General features: G+C 36.2%; 4 protein-coding genes and 1 long non-coding RNA gene across 11 annotated transcripts; 1 reads left to right on the top strand and 4 right to left on the bottom strand.

Moving 5' to 3' along the window:
• Positions 1-245: 245 nt before the first annotated feature.
• LOC104730006 (uncharacterized) lies at positions 246-4,629 on the bottom strand. 2 transcript variants are annotated; one of them, XR_758375.2, is made up of 6 exons: positions 3,749-4,629; positions 3,121-3,233; positions 1,172-2,660; positions 938-1,073; positions 559-822; positions 246-481 (listed from the first exon to the last, which is right to left on the bottom strand). It is a non-coding gene; the product is annotated as an uncharacterized LOC104730006 (long non-coding RNA). The 2 variants fall into 2 exon arrangements; XR_015573846.1 differs by having other exon boundaries at positions 1,160-2,660; positions 3,749-4,624.
• Positions 4,630-5,080: 451 nt separating this feature from the next.
• LOC104730005 (potassium channel KAT3) lies at positions 5,081-8,862 on the bottom strand. 2 transcript variants are annotated; one of them, XM_010449058.3, is made up of 13 exons: positions 8,300-8,862; positions 8,003-8,218; positions 7,752-7,913; positions 7,607-7,664; positions 7,091-7,408; positions 6,719-6,958; positions 6,544-6,642; positions 6,424-6,456; positions 6,150-6,338; positions 5,974-6,054; positions 5,786-5,864; positions 5,554-5,697; positions 5,081-5,367 (listed from the first exon to the last, which is right to left on the bottom strand). In XM_010449058.3, exons 1-13 carry the CDS (start codon positions 8,554-8,556, stop codon positions 5,264-5,266), a joined length of 1,980 nt encoding a protein of 659 aa, XP_010447360.1. In that variant the 5' UTR covers positions 8,557-8,862; the 3' UTR covers positions 5,081-5,263. The 2 variants fall into 2 exon arrangements, with proteins under 2 accessions (XP_010447360.1, XP_087333684.1); XM_087477558.1 differs by lacking the exon at positions 5,554-5,697 and having other exon boundaries at positions 5,179-5,365.
• A 658-nt stretch (positions 8,863-9,520) lies between these two features.
• LOC104730003 (serine/threonine-protein kinase AFC3) lies at positions 9,521-13,021 on the top strand. Of its 5 annotated transcripts, none has more exons than XM_010449055.3 (12): positions 9,521-10,252; positions 10,395-10,515; positions 10,694-10,720; positions 10,814-10,967; positions 11,061-11,109; positions 11,372-11,486; positions 11,646-11,737; positions 11,854-12,001; positions 12,109-12,173; positions 12,267-12,364; positions 12,458-12,563; positions 12,656-13,021. In XM_010449055.3, the coding sequence occupies exons 1-12, from the start codon at positions 10,157-10,159 to the stop codon at positions 12,785-12,787; spliced, it is 1,203 nt and encodes a 400-aa protein (XP_010447357.1). In that variant the 5' UTR covers positions 9,521-10,156; the 3' UTR covers positions 12,788-13,021. The 5 variants fall into 5 exon arrangements, with proteins under 5 accessions (XP_010447357.1, XP_087334297.1, XP_087334298.1 ...); XM_087478172.1 differs by having other exon boundaries at positions 9,802-10,252; positions 10,694-10,740; XM_087478171.1 differs by lacking the exon at positions 12,656-13,021 and having other exon boundaries at positions 9,614-10,252; positions 12,458-12,569.
• Positions 13,022-13,198: 177 nt separating this feature from the next.
• LOC104730004 (putative E3 ubiquitin ligase SUD1) lies at positions 13,199-16,813 on the bottom strand. The gene is made up of 9 exons (XM_010449056.3): positions 16,465-16,813; positions 15,768-16,343; positions 15,235-15,675; positions 14,972-15,159; positions 14,568-14,879; positions 14,378-14,496; positions 14,128-14,279; positions 13,883-14,029; positions 13,199-13,785 (listed from the first exon to the last, which is right to left on the bottom strand). The coding sequence occupies exons 1-9, from the start codon at positions 16,696-16,698 to the stop codon at positions 13,381-13,383; spliced, it is 2,574 nt and encodes an 857-aa protein (XP_010447358.1). The 5' UTR covers positions 16,699-16,813; the 3' UTR covers positions 13,199-13,380.
• A 689-nt stretch (positions 16,814-17,502) lies between these two features.
• LOC104730002 (uncharacterized) lies at positions 17,503-19,243 on the bottom strand. Its single transcript, XM_010449054.2, has 2 exons — positions 18,707-19,243; positions 17,503-18,331 (listed from the first exon to the last, which is right to left on the bottom strand). Exons 1-2 carry the CDS (start codon positions 18,906-18,908, stop codon positions 17,700-17,702), a joined length of 834 nt encoding a protein of 277 aa, XP_010447356.1. The 5' UTR covers positions 18,909-19,243; the 3' UTR covers positions 17,503-17,699.
• Between the last annotated feature and the right edge of the window lie 7 nt (positions 19,244-19,250).

Raw genomic sequence — 19,250 nt, 5'->3', positions numbered from 1 at the left:
AAGGTTTCTAGTTATTTCGTATCGTTCTCCTTAGTTGATCTCTAGCAAATTAGACTTGATATTCATGGAGTGTAGCACATTCATAGATATTCATGGAGTGTAGCACATTATGAATATGCTACACTTCCATGTGCATGGAAATAAATGCCATGCACATTATGATTATGAATATGCTAGAGCATCTTAAAAAAAAAAAAAAAGCTCAATTTACTTCATCTTGAATGTTATCCGAATAACAAGGAAAATATGACAAGTTTTCTTCTTTTTTTATTGCTTTTAGGTTCAATTATTGATATACTTCATGCTTACCCAATACCCCCAACAAACTATCATGCTAAAAACCAATCTAAAAATCCATTTTCCCCTCTCATCACAATATATGCAAGTAAAAGTTGTAAACTTGTACTTCCTCCATTATGAGCTTCATCAGAGTGTGAGCTTCCATCAGAGTGTGAGTTTCCATCAGAGTCTGACTCTGTCCCTTCATGTGTGAAAAAAATCAAGCATGAGACGTGAAAAAATTGGGAAAACAAAGAGACCTAAAGGAAAAAGGAGTACCTTGGTGATCATGGTCTCCTGAGTTCCCCTCTCTCTCCTCTCCTCCTTAAATAGAAGATCTGTCTTCTGGCTCACGGCTAGGAATATTTTCAGAGTGTGAGTTTCCATCAACTTCATTATCAATTGAGCTGCTTCCAACCTCTATAGTTGCATTTTCCAGTGCTTCATTTCCTCTCCTAGGTCTTTGTTGGGGTGGATGTTATGTTGCTGCAGATCTCCTCCTTCAATATCAATATGCAGATCTCCTCCTGTAACCTCCTCTTCCTAACTCAGAGACAGTATCAAGTGAAAAAAAAAAGAGCAAAATTAAAAATCAAGTATGAGACCTGTTAAAAATTTGGAAAAAATATAGAGAAGGCTTATTGCTCCCTCATCCGACCATGGCTTTCACTCGTTCACAGATGGGTCTCCTCTTACAGACGAGTGATTGTCAAGATTGAACTGGGGTAAACGCCAGTTCAAGATTGCACGATCTCCTCCTGTAACCTCCTCACGTCCTCTTCCTAACTCAGAGACTGTATCAAGTGAAAAAAAAAAAAAAAAAAAAAATTAAAAATCAAGTATGAGACCTGTTAAAAATTTGGAAAAATATAGAGAAGACCTTATTGCTCACTCATCCGATCATGGCTTTCATTTGATGGCTCTCGGCTTGAACGTGAGTCCAAGATTGCACGCTCCACAGAATCCAGTAAAACCCTTGAGTCATTAAGTAGCTGCTGCCTTTGGTGTTGGGAGGCCAATGCTAAGTCATTCAGAAGATGACCCAATACTTCATGATCAGATGCTTTGAGAGGTCCTTGTTGCATCCAATTTTTTAATAAAGGTATTATGATTAGTGACCATGATTAACATTAAGAAAAGAACAAAAAAAAAGAGAATTTAAAACAAATCACTAATCATAATAAATCGTGGCTCTTTCTTAGAACCAGATTTCTCTGATTCCGACGGACAAGCGACCTGATCTCCCTAGCAAACACTGGCAATTACATCCTTCATTCTATCACGGCATTGTCTTGTCGGAGGGAACAAATACTAACCTAATCCTCTTGATCACTACTATATTGCGCTACTTAGGCCCCATTCAAGTGGTTCTTAATAAAAATGGAAATAACTCAACACTTGTTTAAATTGAAAAGGCGAGTCGCTGGCCAAACTAAAAAATATACATATACTAGAGATAATTTATAGTTTATCTTGTCCAGAAATATAGACAAAGCAACAATACGGATAAAAAATTATTCAATAGCTTTATACCCAAAAGGATGACCAAAACAAAAAAGAAAGAATGATGTATAGTTTACATCCTCAGCAATTGTTATTATATTTGGATGTAGAACGTGCAGTATTTCATTGGCCAAAATGAGGTACATCAAAGCATCTCGGTCAACATACTGATTGCAATAGCTGCACAAAACTAATAGAAGAGGGAAGAGAGAAGTTCAATTAATGTTAATAAAAATATACTCAAATAATGAAAGGAAATGTTCTATGATTTTAAATGTGTAATAATTAATGTTTATAAAAATTACAAAACTTTAAAAATGTTTTTAAAATTTAAGTAGATGTATCAGTTATGTGATAGTATATTTTATTATAAAATAGTCATACATTTTTGTAACTTTATATAATGAAAGACAAATCAAATATAAATGTAGGAATACTGTGCAGAATTTTTTTTATCAATTATGCTGTAGTAAATAGATAATATTTTTGGTAAAAGAACTTTCATATAAAATCCGATTTAAAAATACATGTCAAATGTATCAAAATTAGTTTTTTTAAAGAATTAATATTAATATAATTTTGTAAAACTTATGGATTAAGACAAAAACTAATGAAAATAAATGAGAACATGAATCAGAGACTAACAAAGCAGAACTCACAATCGAGTAGAAAAAAACACAAAATTACGCAACGCATTAAGAGAATCAAGGACAAACACAAACAAAACTCACCATCCCAAAGAAGCAGATGATCGAACCAAGAAAATCTGCTGCCTTTGGTGTTGGGAGGCCAATGCTAAGTCATTCAGAAGATGACCCAATACTTCATGATCAGATGATTTGAGAGGTCCTTGTTGCATCCATTCGTCAATCTGTTGACTGGAAAAAAAAGAAAGGAACAAAAAAAAGAGAATTTAAAACAAATCACTAATCATAATAAATCGTGGCTCTTTCTTAGAACCAGATTTCTCCGATTCCGACGGACAAGCGACCTGATATCCCTAGCAAACACTGGCAATTCCATCCTTCATTCTATCACGGCATTGTCTTGTCGGAGGGAACAGATACTAACCTAATCCTCTTGATCACTACTATATTGCGCTACTTAGGCCCCATTCAGGTGGTTCTTAATAAAAATGAAAATAACTCAACACTTGTTTAAATTGAAAAGGCGAGTCGCTGGCCAAACTAAAAAATATATATATACTAGAGATAATTTATAATTTATCTTGTCCAGAAATATAGACAAAGCAATTCAATACGGATAAAAAAAAATTATTCAATAGCTTTACCCAAAAGGATGACCAAAACAAAAATGAAAGAATGATGTATAGCTTACATCCTCAGCAATTGTTATTATATTTGGATGTAGAACGTGCAGTATTTCATTGGCCAAAATGAGGTACATCAAAGCATCTCGGTCAACATACTGATTGCAATAGCTGCACAAAACTAATAGAAGAGAGAAGAGAGAAGTTCAATTAATGTTAGTAAAAATATACTCAAATAATGAAAGGAAATGTTCTATGATTTTAAATGTGTAATAATTAATGTTTATAAAAATTACAAAACTTTAAAAAGGTTTTTAAAATTTAAGTAGATGTATCAGTTATGTGATAGTATAATTTATTATAAAATAGACATATATTTTTGTAACTTTATATAATGAAAGACAAATCAAATATAATGTAGGAATACTGTGCAGATTTTTTATTATCAATTATGCTGTAGTAAATAGATAATATTTTTGGTAAAAGAACTTTCATATAAAAATACATGTCAAATGTATCAACATTAGTTCTTTTTAAGAATTAATATTAATATAATTTTGTAAAACTTATGGATTAAAACAAAAACTAATGAAAATAAATGAGAACATGTATCACTAAGTGAGAATGTCAAATGTGGCAATGTTAGTAAAAATTAGAAAAAAAAATTTCATATTATATAAGATATAAGAGGCAAACCATGTTTGTGAGATATTGAGCCTTCCGAGTCGGTGCTCCCTCCTTAGGTTCAACAGCAAATAAAAATAATAGTAATAAAAATAAGCATTTTCTGTGTAAGGAGCTGCTGCGTAAAAGAATCAAAACCAGAAAAGTCACCATATTGTATGAGAAATCACCATCGATTAGAAGAAAACCACCAAATTATGCAACGAATTAAGAGAATCAGAGACTAACAAAGCATAACTCAAAATCGAGTAGAGAAAAACACAAAATTACGCAACGCATTAAGAGAATCAGGGACGAACACAAACAGAACTGACCATCCCAAAGAAGCAGATGATCGAACCAAGAAAACGGAAACAAAGAGGGGAAAAAATTCACAATCTATTAGAGTATGTATACCGATCTTGTATAGAAATTTAACAAATAAACTTTCTAATCTTCTCCGATCAGTCCATCTCAGATCGTAATACAATCGAGTAGAAAAAAACACAAAATTATGCAACACATTAAGAGAATCAGGGACGAACACAAACAGAACTGACCATCCCAAAGAAGTAGATGATCGAACCAAGAAAACGGAAACAAAGAGGGGAAAAAAATCACAATCTATTCGAGTATGTATACCGATCTTGTATAGAAATTTAACAAATAAACTTTCTAATCTTCTCCGATCAGTCCATCTCAGATCGTAATACAATCGAGTAGAAAAAAACACAAAATTACGCAACGCATTAAGAGAATCAGGGACGAACACAAACAGAACTCTTAATGTCTCCTACCACCTGTGTCATGTTCTGAATTTAGAAATACATAGCAGAAGGTGAAAGGGCATCGTTCTTATGGCTGCTTGAGAAGTTTTCTTTGGTTGGAAGGGAAAAGAGAGCATAAACTACTTCAAGTTGAGAAGTTTCACTTCATTTTAAAGGTGTACGTAGATAATAGTCTCCACTCTCTTTTCAACCTATAAAAAATACAAGAGAGTCTTTTAGCTTTAGCTAATCCAATTTGTATGGTTACTTTTTTCATGTGTTTTTCTAGTTCGAACTAAGAATTTCCTTTCAAATGTTTTTCTTTTGTTGGATGTTGCAGAAGGGACAAATAAAACTTTTCTATGTACAATGTAGTGTACAATATGATATAATTGTTATTTTCTTTATCATTGCAAACATTTATAGGTAAGATTATGGTTTTAAGGTTTCTAGTCATTTTGTGAGCAGACGTTGAGGCAAACGTTTTAGAGAACTGTTTCTGTAAAAACGAAATAATAAATGACAAAGTTTAGGTGAGAAGGGAGAAAGAAAAGAGATATGGACCTAAATGCAAGGAGAAAAAAAAAAGAGAAGAGAAAATACTAATATGTATGTAACATTTATGGAATTGGACATTCGATGTTCACCTTATATTCTCAAATCAAACTTGGCTTCTTTTCATAAGCACGAAAACGCTGACAAAATTATTGATTTTCTATATCATTATTATGTGTGGGAGGTGGTGGTAATAATGATATTCATATACTATATTTAAAATGAATTATAAAATATATAAATGATCGTTTTCTCGAAGAGCATCAATCTGTTCAACATGTGCACCGTCGGCCATGGCAATCGTGCTTCCTCGTTTCCCCAACTTCTTCTCTGTATCCACCAATAAACTTGAGTTTATATATGACAACATGTGTGTGAGTACTTTATATACTATAGAGAAACATTTATATGGACGGTCACTTTTTTTTTTTAAAGTTAATTCTCTAACATGACCGATATATGTAAACATCTAAATATAAAGAGAAGTAACAAAAGTAGTAAAGAAGTGAAACTGACCAGCTAAGTCGAATAGAAGTTCGATGGAATCAGGTAAAATGATAAGTCTGCCGTTGGAATCAGCATTGTTGTTGTTATCTTGATTAGGAGGTTGTCCATGAATTATTACTCTTTTGGGAACTCCCTTACTTCGTCTCTCTTCTTCTGCATATCAAATGACATTTTTTCTAAGGGTACTCTATATACATATATAAAAACCATACTTGAAAATCTACAAACATTGTCTTCGTACTCTGTTCATTTTCATCTCTTGAGACCGTAGCTATCTCCTCATTGTTACTTTGTGGTGTTTCCTCTGTCTGAACCGTTTCCTGTCACCACATAATGATCGATTTCATCTCAAAACCAATTAAAAACGGTGACGAGAGGACACATGCATGCATGGGCTAGCTTGATTAATTAAAATTACGTTACGTATACCTGAACTTGAACCTGAGCATCTGCGTCAGCTAGTAAATCAGAGATTTCTTTCTTTAACTCATCATTCAATCCCTTGAGATACTGAAGAAAAGAAAAAACTTTAGTTAGTTATTCTGGTTATATTATAATCATTAATTGTTGATGTTACTATACTGCTTTTGTGAATCTGAACTTACAGTCAGAAAATTGGTGATGATCATTTTGGCGTCGACGTCATTATCAGACTGAACCATTTCTTTGAAGTTATGATGACCGATTCGGATAACTTGTGAAAGTCGTCGTGTCCTCACAGTGAAAGGCTGAGGAATGTTGAACACTACTCCAATCTCTCCTGCCATACTTCCGGGACCTAACTTCGTCAATACCTTCACCCAACAATAATAATTCCTCATCATATCTTTCCAACAGTACTTTATTTAAAATTACTGATATTTAGTTTTAGAGGTTTACCTGTTCACTCATACCCTTGGATGAAATTAAATCCTGTGATTCCAAAATTTTGTTTAAATCAACTAAAGTGCAAATATATATGTTGAGTATGTACGTAGAGGACAACAAAAAATATCATACCACTCCTCCAGATACAATTATGTAGAAATCTGTTGGAATCTCATTCTGCAAGATTATCTCCATCTTCGGCGGAAAATACTCTGCTTTTATTTGCGAAACCTACAACAGAACAAATTCATTTATACCTTGTTTAACAAGGAACACGAAGAAAGAAATGGAACTGTTGATTGATCACCAGCTGGACGATGAGGCCATCAGGGAATCCTTTGAAAAGATAAGCCTCCTCCATGACGGCGCGGAATAGATGTTGGTTAATGCTTGATCTGATAGCCTTAGGTAAGTCTTGAAGAACCTCTTCTTGCCTTAACTCCGCGGTCTTGAACTTGAGCTGCATATGTGCAAGCATCTGCTCTCTCATTGCATCTGGTAACCTGTTCTTGCTTGTGTACCGCAATATATGGTTGATCGCGCTCCTCTGTCCAAGAAGAAGAAATATTATATTGCATAACTCGCAGAAATAATTAGAGCTGGACAACAAGGTTTAGAAACGAATCTTTAAAGGTTTCTCAAATGTTTCTTGGGTTTCAAGCAACAAATGATTAATTACCATGGCAAATGTACGGTTAGCGCCATGGACAACAAGATTGGTCATGATACCGATGATGTAAGAAGTGAGGCCAATGTTGAAAAGCATGTAGAACATGTTAAATGTCTTCTCACGGCTATTAACGGCATGCAAATCTCCGTAACCCACGGTAGTGAGTGTGACAATAGACCAGTACATTGAGTAAGTATAGCCTAACCATACACTTCTCTCCTTAAAATCCTCAACTTGTGATCCTATCCATGTATCAATAGGGTTTGGGTAATGGTAGGCTATCCAGTATAAAATGCAACCCGCCAAATGAATCCAAAATATCGTTACCTAACGTCAAATTAGCAATTGGTCAAATTCATATATATTTTGAAGATGAGTTATATCTAGAGATCGATATAATTATATAACCAATTTAGCAATTGTTGTTCAGTGGATTTGCTATATTGGTCAAATTCGTAACCAAATTATTAACATCAGACCACCTTAGGTAGTACTGATAACTCAACTTTAAAAAAAAAAACTTACACACAGAAGTTTAATGACTCTGATAATGAAGTAGTTGAAATGTGCGTCTTTCTCTAGTCTGTAACAAGAATATATATGGAGAATATAATGTCAGAATGCAAGTTATATAGTAGGAAGTACGTAGTAGTATATAAATGGAAGAAACCTTTTAAAGAGTTCGGTAACACGACGGAGACGCCAAAGGCGGAGCAAATTAAGGAAGCCGAAAGCTTGGCCTCGTCCGACGTTTCCGGTAATGGTTTTATAAATGAATTGAATCGGTAACGTTGACGCTACGTCCATCACAAAAGCCACGCTCTTCAAGTACCTAATGCACATATATGTATATGTCTTCGTATTTAGGATCTAACTAAATTATTTACTTTTGTTAATTAAGTGTAGTTATAATTTTGTTACCGTTTAGCGATAAGCTTGTGATCGGTGACATTGAGGTAAGTAGTATTATCCAAGTAGGAAACGAAAAAAGTGAGGACGATATCAACGGCGAAGAAAAAGTCAACGACGAGATCAATGGTCATGAAAGCTCCTTCAGCTGCTTTCTCGAAAGCCAACTCGAACAACGATGCCCACGCTGAATATCCCACCAATATTACCAAAAACAATTCCCACAACCTAGCCAACAAAAACATATATTACTAAATAATTAAAAACATTTAGAAATGGACTAATCAAAATAATACGGTACATAGGAACCTGTAACGGCGATCAAAGTGAAGAACGATGAAACGTTTAGAAGAAGGGTTATCGTCTTCGATGACAGTACCAAACGCAGGCAAGAGACTGCTTGAAACTGAGGTTATGTTCCTCACATCTTTGCTCGACCTTCTTCTGAACTGTAGTGCCGAAAACGGTGATCTCGTTTCAGCAGTCGTTGATGTCGCTGTCGAAGACCTTCCTCTTCTTAACAACAACGGCAACGGTGATCTAGCCTCTGAAGTCGTCGTCGACATCTTCTTTTTCTCCTTCTTCTTCTTCTTCTTCTCTCCCTTCAAGCTCGCATAGTTGTCTCTTTCTCTTTAATTAATTATGAAGGAGGTGTGATGAAGATGATGATGAAGAAAGGTGGAGGTGAGCGAATGTGTTGACTTTTTTTTTTAATATGTTGTTACTCCGCACTGCTACGATAACACTGTAACATAGTAACCATCTATTAGTAATAATTTTGTAGTTTTTTCAAGATTTTATTATTATGAATCTGATTAGCTTAATTCTTGAAAGTTTTATCTATAAATGTTAGTAGAAGACTTTTTGCCCCCTATTTACGTCTCCTGTGTACATATTTAATGGTGACATCAGATTAGTAATGATAATCGAGATCTACGATAAAGGATAAGGTTTTTTTCTTCCTTACGATAGTTATACATATTTAAATATTGAAGTTGAAATATTGAGAATCCCAAAAGTCAAATCTTGACGTTTTTTTGTTGGTTGTTGTTATTAAATGAGACCTGACAGGAATAGTAGTGTTGAAAACAAAACGAACAAATAATACTCCCTCTGTTTCACAAAGAGTGTCATTCTGAAGATTTTTCTTTGTTTCACAAAGACTGTCACTTTACAATTCTAATACATTATTTTATAGTTCCAATGCATCTTTTATCTTAGATTTCTTTGTTTTACCTTTAATTATAACTAAAATAGTCTATTAAAAACTTACTCCCTCCGTTTCAAAATATAGGATGTTTTAAGCAAAGCACGCAGATTAAGAAATCTTTATTTTTAACAAGTTCAACCAATCAGAAACAATACTGCATAATATAAAATACTAAACTAATCTAAAAGTTACATTGAAATTTGAAAGCATCCTATATTATGAAACAACAAACTTCTCCAAAACATCTTATATTTTGAAACGGAGGGAGTATTTAATAAGGGCATATATGTATATTTCAGTGTTTTCTTAATTTGTGTGAAAAGTGTCACACTCTTTGTGAAACGGAATTACATACTCAATCATAACTCGTAACTGTGATTATGTAACGAAAATAAAAATTACTATGGTTTTTAAGAATATTTGTTTAATAAAACAGGAAAGAATATGGTATGAGTTTTTTAAAATTACATAAATCATTTATGTTTGTTTACTTTTTTGTATATCATAAGATCGATCCATGATGGGCTTTTTGGGCCAAGACGATAATATTTGAGAGAGTCTCAAAGACATTTAAATATTGGGCCGGGTGGGCAATAATTCTGGGTTACCATCATCATCAATCGGGTTGTTCGACTGGGAAAGTGGAAAAATGCAATTGGTGGATGTCGCGATTCGACCTCGACCCCAAGGGATTTGGCCGGTAACCAAAATTGGCTGAGATTTTAAGACTCTCTCTCTCTCTCTCTCTCTCTCTCTCTCTTCTCTTCGCACTCTCTCTCTATAGTTCTATAGTTGGAAACCCTAGCTCGCAAAGATAAATCGCCGCCCTTCGCTCGATTCGCCGCCTTGTTGCTTTTATTATTATCTACGTCTGGTAGAAATTTTCCCTCTTTTAGCTGCAGATTGGCTTCAGATTCCGTTCTAGATGCGTCGGTGATCGATTCTCAACGTCGGTGATGGTAGCTGCTAACAACGGATTCGAGAAGATGGATCAAGAACGAGTCAGAAAACGTCCTCGTATGACCTGGGACGAGGCTCCTCCTGAACCTGAGGTTGCTTTATAAATAATAATTAAAAAAATTTGATCTTTTGACATTTGGAAATTAGAATTAGGGCATTTATGTTTTTGTGTGTGTGTGTGTGTGGTGAGGTTTTGATATGCTGACATTTTGAATTTTGACTTTTTTGGGATAGGCTAAAAGAGCTGTGATTAGAGGACATGGAAGCGATGGGAGGGTTTTGTCTCCACCTTTAAGGGAGGATGATCGTGATGGTCATTATGTTTTCACTTTGAGGGAGAATCTCACTCCTAGATGTGAGTTTATAAAACAAATTCATGAATTTTATTTGATTGATCAAGTTTACATGGTAGTATATGTGCATTGTTACTAGAGATGATCTTTTCGTTTTGGTGTTGTTTCATTGACATAAGAATCCATTTTGAACATTTTTAGTTGTTTAACTTAACTCCACTGTGTGTTCTGTTTTGACAGATAAAATACTAAGCAAGATGGGTGAAGGTTAGCTGTCAAGTGGCATGGTGTGTTCGAGATAAAAAACTGTTTTTGTGAATCAAAAATCGTGCCATTTCAGTGAACTTGCTGGTGTTGTAGGCACGTTTGGTCGGGTTTTGGAATGTTGGGATCGTGATACAAAAGAATATGTCGCAATTAAGATTATACGAAGCATTAAGAAATACCGGGATGCAGCAATGATTGAAATTGATGTTCTTCAAAAACTTTTAAAGAGTGATAAAGGCCGCACACGGTATATATTATTTATCTTCTAGATTTTTTATCTGATCGCAAGAGTGGCATTGTTTCATTGCTCAGTTTCTTCGTTTCTGCTTTGTCCTTGCAGCTGTGTACAGATGAAGAACTGGTTTGATTACCGGAATCATATTTGCATTGTAAGTGTCCCGATCAAGTTTCATTGATTTCTACGATCTAATATTTAAGTGGTTCTATGTTCAATAACCTATGAGCTTTGGTATTGTAAGAAGTGAATGAATCTTAATCTTTCTGTCTACCTTTCTTTTTGTATGATACCTTAAGTCACAGAAATCCAATTCCGTGTATAGTGTTTGTGTAGTTAGTTTATCCATGTGGATTTTGTCAATGAAGACTGGAACTAAACAAAACCTTCCTTATGATTTCTAATGGTGATACCAGGTGTTTGAGAAGCTTGGGCCAAGTTTGTTTGACTTTCTTAAGAGAAATAAATACTCTGCATTTCCTCTGGCCCTTGTTCGGGATTTTGGATGCCAGCTTTTGGAATCTGTAGCATGTCTGTGAATTGTTCCTTTCTGCTGTTATTGTATACAATTATCGTATCTAGCATAGTAGCATGTTACCGTAACTGTTTCTTTTCTGTCTGGGGTCAGTAGTTGTAGTTCCTACCTAATGCCTCTGTGCTCTTAACATTGTTTCTTTCTTATATCTACAGATATGCACGAGTTACAATTAGTTCACACCGACCTCAAGCCTGAAAACATTCTTTTGGTGTCTTCTGAAAATGTAAAGCTTCCTGACAATAAGGTATCTGGAACTGAATTAGGTTAAGGTTGGGTTTGGGTAAACTATGTAGTAATGATAGGCTAGTATTTTGAAAGAGTTGCTCTTCTGACAAGTTGGTGTTTGATTTGAATTAACAGAGGAGTGCGTCAAATGAGACGCATTTCAGGTGCTTGCCAAAGTCAAGCGCCATTAAACTGATTGATTTTGGCAGTACTGTTTGTGATAACCGGATTCATCACTCCATTGTCCAAACAAGGCATTACAGGTCTCCGGAAGTCATTTTAGGTAAGTAATTCAGTTAATTGCTCCTGGATACATGCTTGCGGATTGTGTAGCTGACACTTACCAGTGAACATATTTTCTGGTAACTAACCAGCGGCATATCATTACAGGTCTAGGATGGAGTTACCAGTGTGACTTATGGAGTGTAGGTTGTATATTATTTGAATTATGCACGGTAAAGTCTTTCTCATCTTGTTGTATGAATTATTATCTCCTAATTTTAAGTAGTCTTGCTTACTATTGTCAACACATGTAAACTGTACGATAGGGTGAGGCTCTCTTTCAGACGCATGATAACTTAGAACATCTAGCTATGATGGAGAGGGCATTGGGACCTTTGCCTGAACATATGACCCGAAAAGCCTGGTTAGTTTTCTATTTCCACAAACTTACACGAAAGTCCACAGAGAGATAAAATGCTCATCGCTTATTGCATGTACGGTCATTATGTTTTTGCAGCCGGGGTGCTGAGAAATATTTTAGGAGAGGGAGTAGGTTGAATTGGCCAGAAGGAGCCAACTCTCGAGAGAGTATTAGGGCTGTAAAAAGACTGGATCGTCTCAAGGTTTAAGAGCCATCAAATTCTTATTGTCTAGTGATGTATCTTTTGTCTGATATGCCGTGACCTGAAGTAGGAACTGCTCACTATTCTTGCAGGATATGGTATCGAAACATGTTGACAACACAAGATCCAGATTTGCAGATTTGTTGTATGGTTTACTGACATATGATCCATCTGAGCGTCTCACAGCAAACGAAGCTCTTGATCATCCTTTTTTGAAGAGTTGAAGTTGAGAAGATGCAAAATCAGATGAAGCAAGTGTGTCTAAAGAACAATGATCGCCATAAAATGTAGAATTTTACTTGGTAACAAGTGTTTTTTTGTTAGATTCTAAAGCTCCCTTTTCTCATTAGCACCAAACAATAGTATTCCAGTTCCAGTTTCAAGTTTGGCTATACATTTATTCTGGAAAACACCTCTGTTGTACATTTGTGTTGTTGAGAATAAAAAAATTTACATCACATTTTGAAACTACACAACTGCAATATCCATTACCCATAGATTCGATTCTTCATAACCTTCAATAAAGGCCGAGTAATCCACATCTCGGTGAATATAAATGAGATGTTAAACAAAATATATTTGTGGCAAAATTCAAAGTTTTAAAGCGTTTTTCCAATGAAGTTGAAATAAAGGATGGAACATGAAGAGGGAGAATGTAGACATTAAATATAACTACCAAGTTCCAGAACCTTTTGAATCCTACTAGTCATCGTCTTAGGATTTTGTTTGCATTTCATAGATTCTTTAGTTAAGAGATACTACTATAACATAAGAAACTCTAGTTTATGTACTTGTTGTTGAAGACTATTCTCTATCATTAGCCATTAGTTTTGGTCGTTGTTACTCCAGCAAGATCTTCAGTGAAATCCATCAGCCTCTCTCCCACTTTGTATCGATGATCAAATTCCAGTTGGTGAAGGTAAATGATAAGATCACGAGTGAGCTTGACACTGAACCATATGGGGATTAAGGTGAGGATCGCTGGCCAAATGAACCGCTGGACGGCTAAGTTGACTTCATCCGAAAATCCAAGAATCGGGAACAGAGAGTTCACCACCACGTAGGGAACGCAGAGAGTGAATAAAAGAGACACTATGATGGAACCAATAACATCTCGAATCAGCCATGTAAAGGGAAGTCTGTTGATTCCGACGCTTCTGATTCTCTGAAGCTTTTCCCGCCACGCCACAGTCGTGAAACAGTTGATCCGTGTGCGCATAGTCTGCGAGGGAAGAACAGCAGTTACTTGTTACGCAACAAACAAAATGAAAACAAGTTCTTGATTGAAGCAATAATGATGAAAACAAAACTTTCTTTACCAGAAAGATCCAGATGTGTAGGACGACTACACCACGCAACCAATTGTGGTGCAACTTATATACTGGGGAATCATGTAGCGGAACTTGTGATGGGATGATGATCATAAGGTTGATAAGGAGACCGAGCAATCCCGGTATGATGGAGATCTATTCATCAGGGTTTACAAGTTATATAGCATATAAGTCCAAAACAAAAGATTATTCAAAAGTCATAATTTTCATAGAAAGATATTGAGTCTTCTTACCCATATGGAGAATAACAAGACATTCCTTATGAACATGAGGGCATGGTTGAGAAGTAAATCAGTTCTTCCCGTCACGAAATGATCATAGACGAAGCAAATGAAGATATAGATTCCTCGTAGGATACAGAATCCAATCCAGAAAGCACAAAGATCTAAAAATGATTGATTTGCAAAGAGTCACTTTTAAAAACATTAGAAGCATAAAACAAAGGAGATATACGTATGAAGCAAGATTAAGAAAATTACAAACCGTCGTGTTTGAGTCCGAAGGCCCTTCCAACTAGAATTGGTAAAGCCATGAGGGTTGTACTAACAAGAAACATACTCATAGCAGCTAGAACAAACATCACTCCAATCCTTAGCATAAAACTGAAACTTACAACTGATCAGAATGAATTTTGTACCAGAAGTGTTTTTATTTAAAGCGTTTCCTTGGTTACCTTTTATCTCGTTGGTCATTTGTATCCTCTTCACAGGTGGTATCGCTTTGAGATCCATACAAACTGACCATAGAGCCTTCAGCTACGCCAAATAATAGAAACTGTGGTCTCATATTACGATTTACACGGTCTCTGCGGGGCTCTCCAAGCAAGAAGTCACTCAACTTGAGCATAGAACTGATAGTGATAACCCACTTGTGAACTATGGGTCTGAGGGATGGTGTAATATAATTGACTAACCACCGAGGGCCAAGTCTAATTAGGCACGTATAAGCAATAAGTAAACCAAGCACAAAATCTTCATCGTAGACCCTGCATGCATCCCGTGAGCGTAAATTTTAATACATAATGTTTAAGAATCGAGAAATTAGAAACATTATGTGGTAAGGTCCAGAGGAACATACCCAAATTGGAGAGGGAAAAAGGACTGGCTGATGAGACTCATTGTTTTTACTGGTAAGTAAAGCACAACCACCACCATTGCTCCATGTAAAGCAAACGCCAAGAGGATGGGACCAAGATGCAGTTTAGTGATTTTGTAGTTTGGTTCTGCAACATCTATCAGATACCAAAAGGCTCGTTTCTGAAGTATCTGCCAAAAGGAAGAAGAAAAAGTTAGTATATCTGATGATGCGTGAGGATGGCAACAAAAAAATTCAAATGTTACCTTTTGGATAGCCTCCATGCAACGTATAGCAACTACCAAGTAGAAAATTCCCATATGCCAATGTTTTGCAGCCAGGTGTGGATAGTCTGAAAGAACCTCAATGCTTTGGGAAACTGTTTCTCCCATTATAGGGGAAGTGCAGAAATCTAGCCAGCAACCAAGTATACAAGGCAGAACACCGAGTTTAAAGCACAAGATGAACGTTTTCTTAACTGGCGGAGAAAACCATCTGAGTCTTGTTCTGTTTCGAGGCAGAGGGAAGACGCTTCCAAGGTAAGCCAATAAAACCGAGAATATAACCATTTTTCCGGCAGCTAATTCAGATGCATTTTCCTCAATCCAAACATGTGGGAAACAGCGTAGAAGAAAGAAGACAGCTCGGCCAATCGAAAATGGTATAAAAACTTTGAGAGAAGACCAATAGATGTTGATGGCAAGAACCTGTAGAGAAAATAAAATAACAAGAATCTGTTACTCAACATGGTGAAACATGACTTAATGTTAATCCGGAAAGCTAACATCAAAAGACTCACAGCAAAAGTGTCGTCATTGAAAAGGAAAAAAACCCTTCTGATGGATCCAAATTGATGAAGAGGCGTGTTTCGAGGAACAAACACTAGTGGAAGAGGTCCCCTCTGAAAGATATGGAGAAATGGCAAGTGTAAGAGCTGATCATGCCACCAATCATTCAGAATATGTAAATGATTTCCTAACAGCAGCAAAACGCCAGTAACATCTCTATCTCTTAGACCGTTCTCTAAGATGATCATAAGACGTAACAACTCAGGGTGTCTCCTTAAAATCTCTTCCATAATTTCCATAGAGACAACCATAAAGGTGATATCAAACACTATTTCAGCAGTGTAAAACAGGCCAGGAAATTTCAAGGACAGTTCTAAAACAGTCTGGTTCACAAACTCAGTTTCCTTGTCCAAAGGGAGAAAAGAAAAGCAATACGCGTTGAAAGGAATCATCAAGACCCAAGGAAGAATCCAAGTCATGAAACGTAATGCTCTCAGTAGCAATCCCATTAAGAATTCGTGACATGATAGTCTCTCTGGAGCGTTCTCGGAATAAATCGGAACAGTTGAGTAGCGTCGTTTACAAATCTGCAGATAGAGAGAGACTTTAGAGAGTTCTTCCTCATAATCACATTAAAAAGCAGTAAACTTTAAACTCAATTCGTTGCAGAGGAAACAGAGTTTTAGAGAAAGGGTTTAACTAAAAAACCTCGCAGTGGTTGCGTTTACGGCGATTGAGCCAGAGAAAAAGACAATCTGAGTGAACAAACTTGAGAGAGCCTCGACACGCGCATGGATGTCTCAACGGATTGTTTGGTTCATCTGGTGATTGGCAAATCCGACAAATGTCTAAAGCTTCGTTTTTTATGACGGATACTTGTGTAGGAACAGCTTCGTCGTCGCCGGAGCCAACGAGTTTGTCTTCCGTCGGAGATATCTCCATTTCCCGGGAACAAGAAACCTTCTATTGTAAATTTGTACTCTCTCTCTCTCTCTTTCTCTGTATCTGTTTCTGCACTTCACTACTTTAGCGGCAAAAGAAAAAAAATGGCTCCCAAAGAGTAAAAGATACGTATTTATATAAATTAATAAAATAAATAATTTTAACGATTGTAAAAAAGAAGAAAAATGAAATAAACGGTTACGATTCGTCGAGTGACGTATGGTTTCTCTGTTTCTTACTTTGACAGCTACAGAGTGACTTACCACGTTGCTTCCTCGGTTAATTTATGATCACAGCTAGAAATTTCACTTCTTCCTCTTTTTTTTTTCCTTTATAGTTTCCACATTTAACTTTAACTTCCCTTTCAGAGATTAAATCATTAAAAAACTAGACCTGATCTACATAATAAAAAGTGATAGTAAGAATTTTTTAGTGACTAGAACAGGGTTTTGTTTAAGTGGGTTGTTGAAACAATTACCAAATACGAATAAGTTTTAAATTCCAGGCAGAAGCAAGAAATGTGGTGAGCAAGGAATTCCAAAATAATGTAAAAGTGTTTTTAAAAAATCATTAAGGCAACTCTCTCATTGGCCAATTTTATAGGGTCCAAAAAACAGAATCTGAGACAGTGTGTTCTGTAATATTAAATTTGAGATGTGTGTATGTTTATTAATGGCAAGGACGAAGCTGAGACGTGATACCCAACTACCCTAATACACACAGTCAGTATACGAAACAAACGAAGGAGAACCATAAATTGTCTTTTTCCAAAGTACTGAACACCAATAAATAACGAACGATCTGTCGCGCAAGTGAACTCAACTTACTTAGCATCAACCAAAAGGGTAACTCTTGGTTAACTCAAAATAAAATAAAAAACGATATTTGAGACATGTAAACTAATGTAAGTAGAAATGTTTTGGAACTAACTATAATTTTAAAACCAGAAGCAAACAAACACAAAACTACCGAGCACAAACAAACCTACTTGAAAAAATGACCTAAGGAAAGATGCTTTGGGTGACCAAGAGGCCACATATGAGAATCACAGCGTACAAGCTAAAATCCATAAGGAGTGCGTCCATTATCTTCTTCACCATCATCGCCGTCTCCAAAGCATTGCTGACTTGTTCTGCTATACCCTGCCCGTTCATTACTGTCTCCGAGGCAGAGGCTGAGGGCGGATCTCCACGATGACTCAGCAGAACACGTCCAAGCACAATTGTGGCATCGGTCAATATGAGCAAGAAAACAGGCCTGAAGCTTACTATGTTGACTAAGGAAGAGAACCCGAGACGAGATAGTATGACAACAAGTGCAATCCCAAGAGCTGAAAACATCCGTAGGTATTCTGAAGCATCAATGGCCGCTCCAATGTGCTTTGGTTTGATGGTGCTCAGTGAACTAGCCAGAGGAATAAATGCTTGAGAAGCACCTAAATCTACCACTGATGGAATTTGAGCACTTGAAGTTGTAGGAGTTGGTTGTATTGTTGCGTCTCTAGGATCTGAATCTGCCAATGTTTCAGCATACCTGTGAGGTTGAACCGATTCTGCTCTGCTTCGATGGATGATATGATCTGCATTATCAACCACCGCAGCGTTGGAGATGTTTTCTTGTGGACTTGTGAAAGCTGCAATTCCACAACAAAATCAGTAAGTTACTCCCCTGGCTTCTCTTAATGGGATACTTGTGCATCTTATTCTAATCAACAAAATTTGCCCTAATTCAAGCATATAGGGTTCCTACACATCTGTAACTAGGCCAAAACAACACATCAAATATGATCAAAGAAGCCTACTTGATTTCAATTAACCTAGCTCAAATTAAAAAAGGGCATGGCTTTATCTTCTCACCGCCCAATGCGAAAATAACAAAAAAACGAGAAACGCAAAGATGCAATGCAAATACACACATAAACAACCAACGGAAATCGAACAATTCAACGACTTTAATTAATACGCCCTAAAGAGAGAGAGAGAGAGAGAGAGAGAGAGAGAGAGAGCACCGATTTCTTCTTGAGGAATCTGATGAGGCGGGGGAATCGTGTCCGGTGAGGATTGGAGAAGAGAGTGGGAAAGGGAAGAAGTAGAATCGGAAGGAGATGGTGGAGGAGGAACGCCGTTGATTTGACCAGTGATAAAAGCTAAACGATCAGATCCTCTTTCTAAGATCTTACGCCTCCTTGCTTCTCTGCTGTTCGTCGCCATCGCCTCACCGGGAAACCAAACAAAATCGACGACGCTGTTGATATATCCTTCGTGGTGGTCGTCAAAAAGCTCAGCCTCGGGTCTTCTTTTAAAACGCCGATTTTAAACCACTTTTTCTTTTCTTCATCAAACGCAAATCGCCAATAAAAGAGTTTGGAGTAATGGGCTTTATAATACAGGCCTAGTTATAGGCCCAGAAAACAAAAACTGCCACAATAAATAAAACATTTAGGTATATATGATAATTTTTTCAAGTCAAAAAACCATTGGTAAAAATTCAGAAAAAAACATTTTGGAAAATTCCTAGAAAAAAAAAAGAAGAAGAAGAAGAAGACAATGTTG

This window comes from Camelina sativa, chromosome 12 (assembly GCF_030686135.1).
Source record: "Camelina sativa cultivar CO46 ecotype springtype chromosome 12, ASM3068613v1".
In the NCBI taxonomy this organism is placed as follows: domain Eukaryota; kingdom Viridiplantae; phylum Streptophyta; class Magnoliopsida; order Brassicales; family Brassicaceae; genus Camelina; species Camelina sativa.
Note: the sequence above shows the minus strand (reverse complement) of the source record. Positions and strands in the feature narration are given on the sequence as shown.

Excerpts from the sequence above, each read along its gene's own strand:
- LOC104730005 (XM_010449058.3), bottom strand. The coding sequence starts at position 8,556 with ATGTCGACGACGACTTCAGAGGCTAGATCACCGTTGCCGTTGTTGTTA. Across the intron at positions 6,959-7,090 it reads CTAACCGTACATTTGCCATG|AGGAGCGCGATCAACCATAT; the intron begins GTAATTAATCAT and ends CTTCTTGGACAG. Across the intron at positions 6,643-6,718 it reads ATGGCCTCATCGTCCAGCTG|GTTTCGCAAATAAAAGCAGA; the intron begins GTGATCAATCAA and ends GTTCTGTTGTAG.
- LOC104730003 (XM_010449055.3), top strand. The coding sequence starts at position 10,157 with ATGGTAGCTGCTAACAACGGATTCGAGAAGATGGATCAAGAACGAGTC. Across the intron at positions 11,487-11,645 it reads GCTTTTGGAATCTGTAGCAT|ATATGCACGAGTTACAATTA; the intron begins GTCTGTGAATTG and ends TTATATCTACAG. Across the intron at positions 12,365-12,457 it reads CATATGACCCGAAAAGCCTG|CCGGGGTGCTGAGAAATATT; the intron begins GTTAGTTTTCTA and ends ATGTTTTTGCAG.
- LOC104730004 (XM_010449056.3), bottom strand. The coding sequence starts at position 16,698 with ATGGAGATATCTCCGACGGAAGACAAACTCGTTGGCTCCGGCGACGAC. Across the intron at positions 15,676-15,767 it reads TCAATGACGACACTTTTGCT|GTTCTTGCCATCAACATCTA; the intron begins GTGAGTCTTTTG and ends TTTTCTCTACAG. Across the intron at positions 14,880-14,971 it reads TTTTTCCCTCTCCAATTTGG|GGTCTACGATGAAGATTTTG; the intron begins GTATGTTCCTCT and ends GGATGCATGCAG.
- LOC104730002 (XM_010449054.2), bottom strand. The coding sequence starts at position 18,908 with ATGGCGACGAACAGCAGAGAAGCAAGGAGGCGTAAGATCTTAGAAAGA. Across the intron at positions 18,332-18,706 it reads GATTCCTCAAGAAGAAATCG|CTTTCACAAGTCCACAAGAA; the intron begins GTGCTCTCTCTC and ends GTGGAATTGCAG.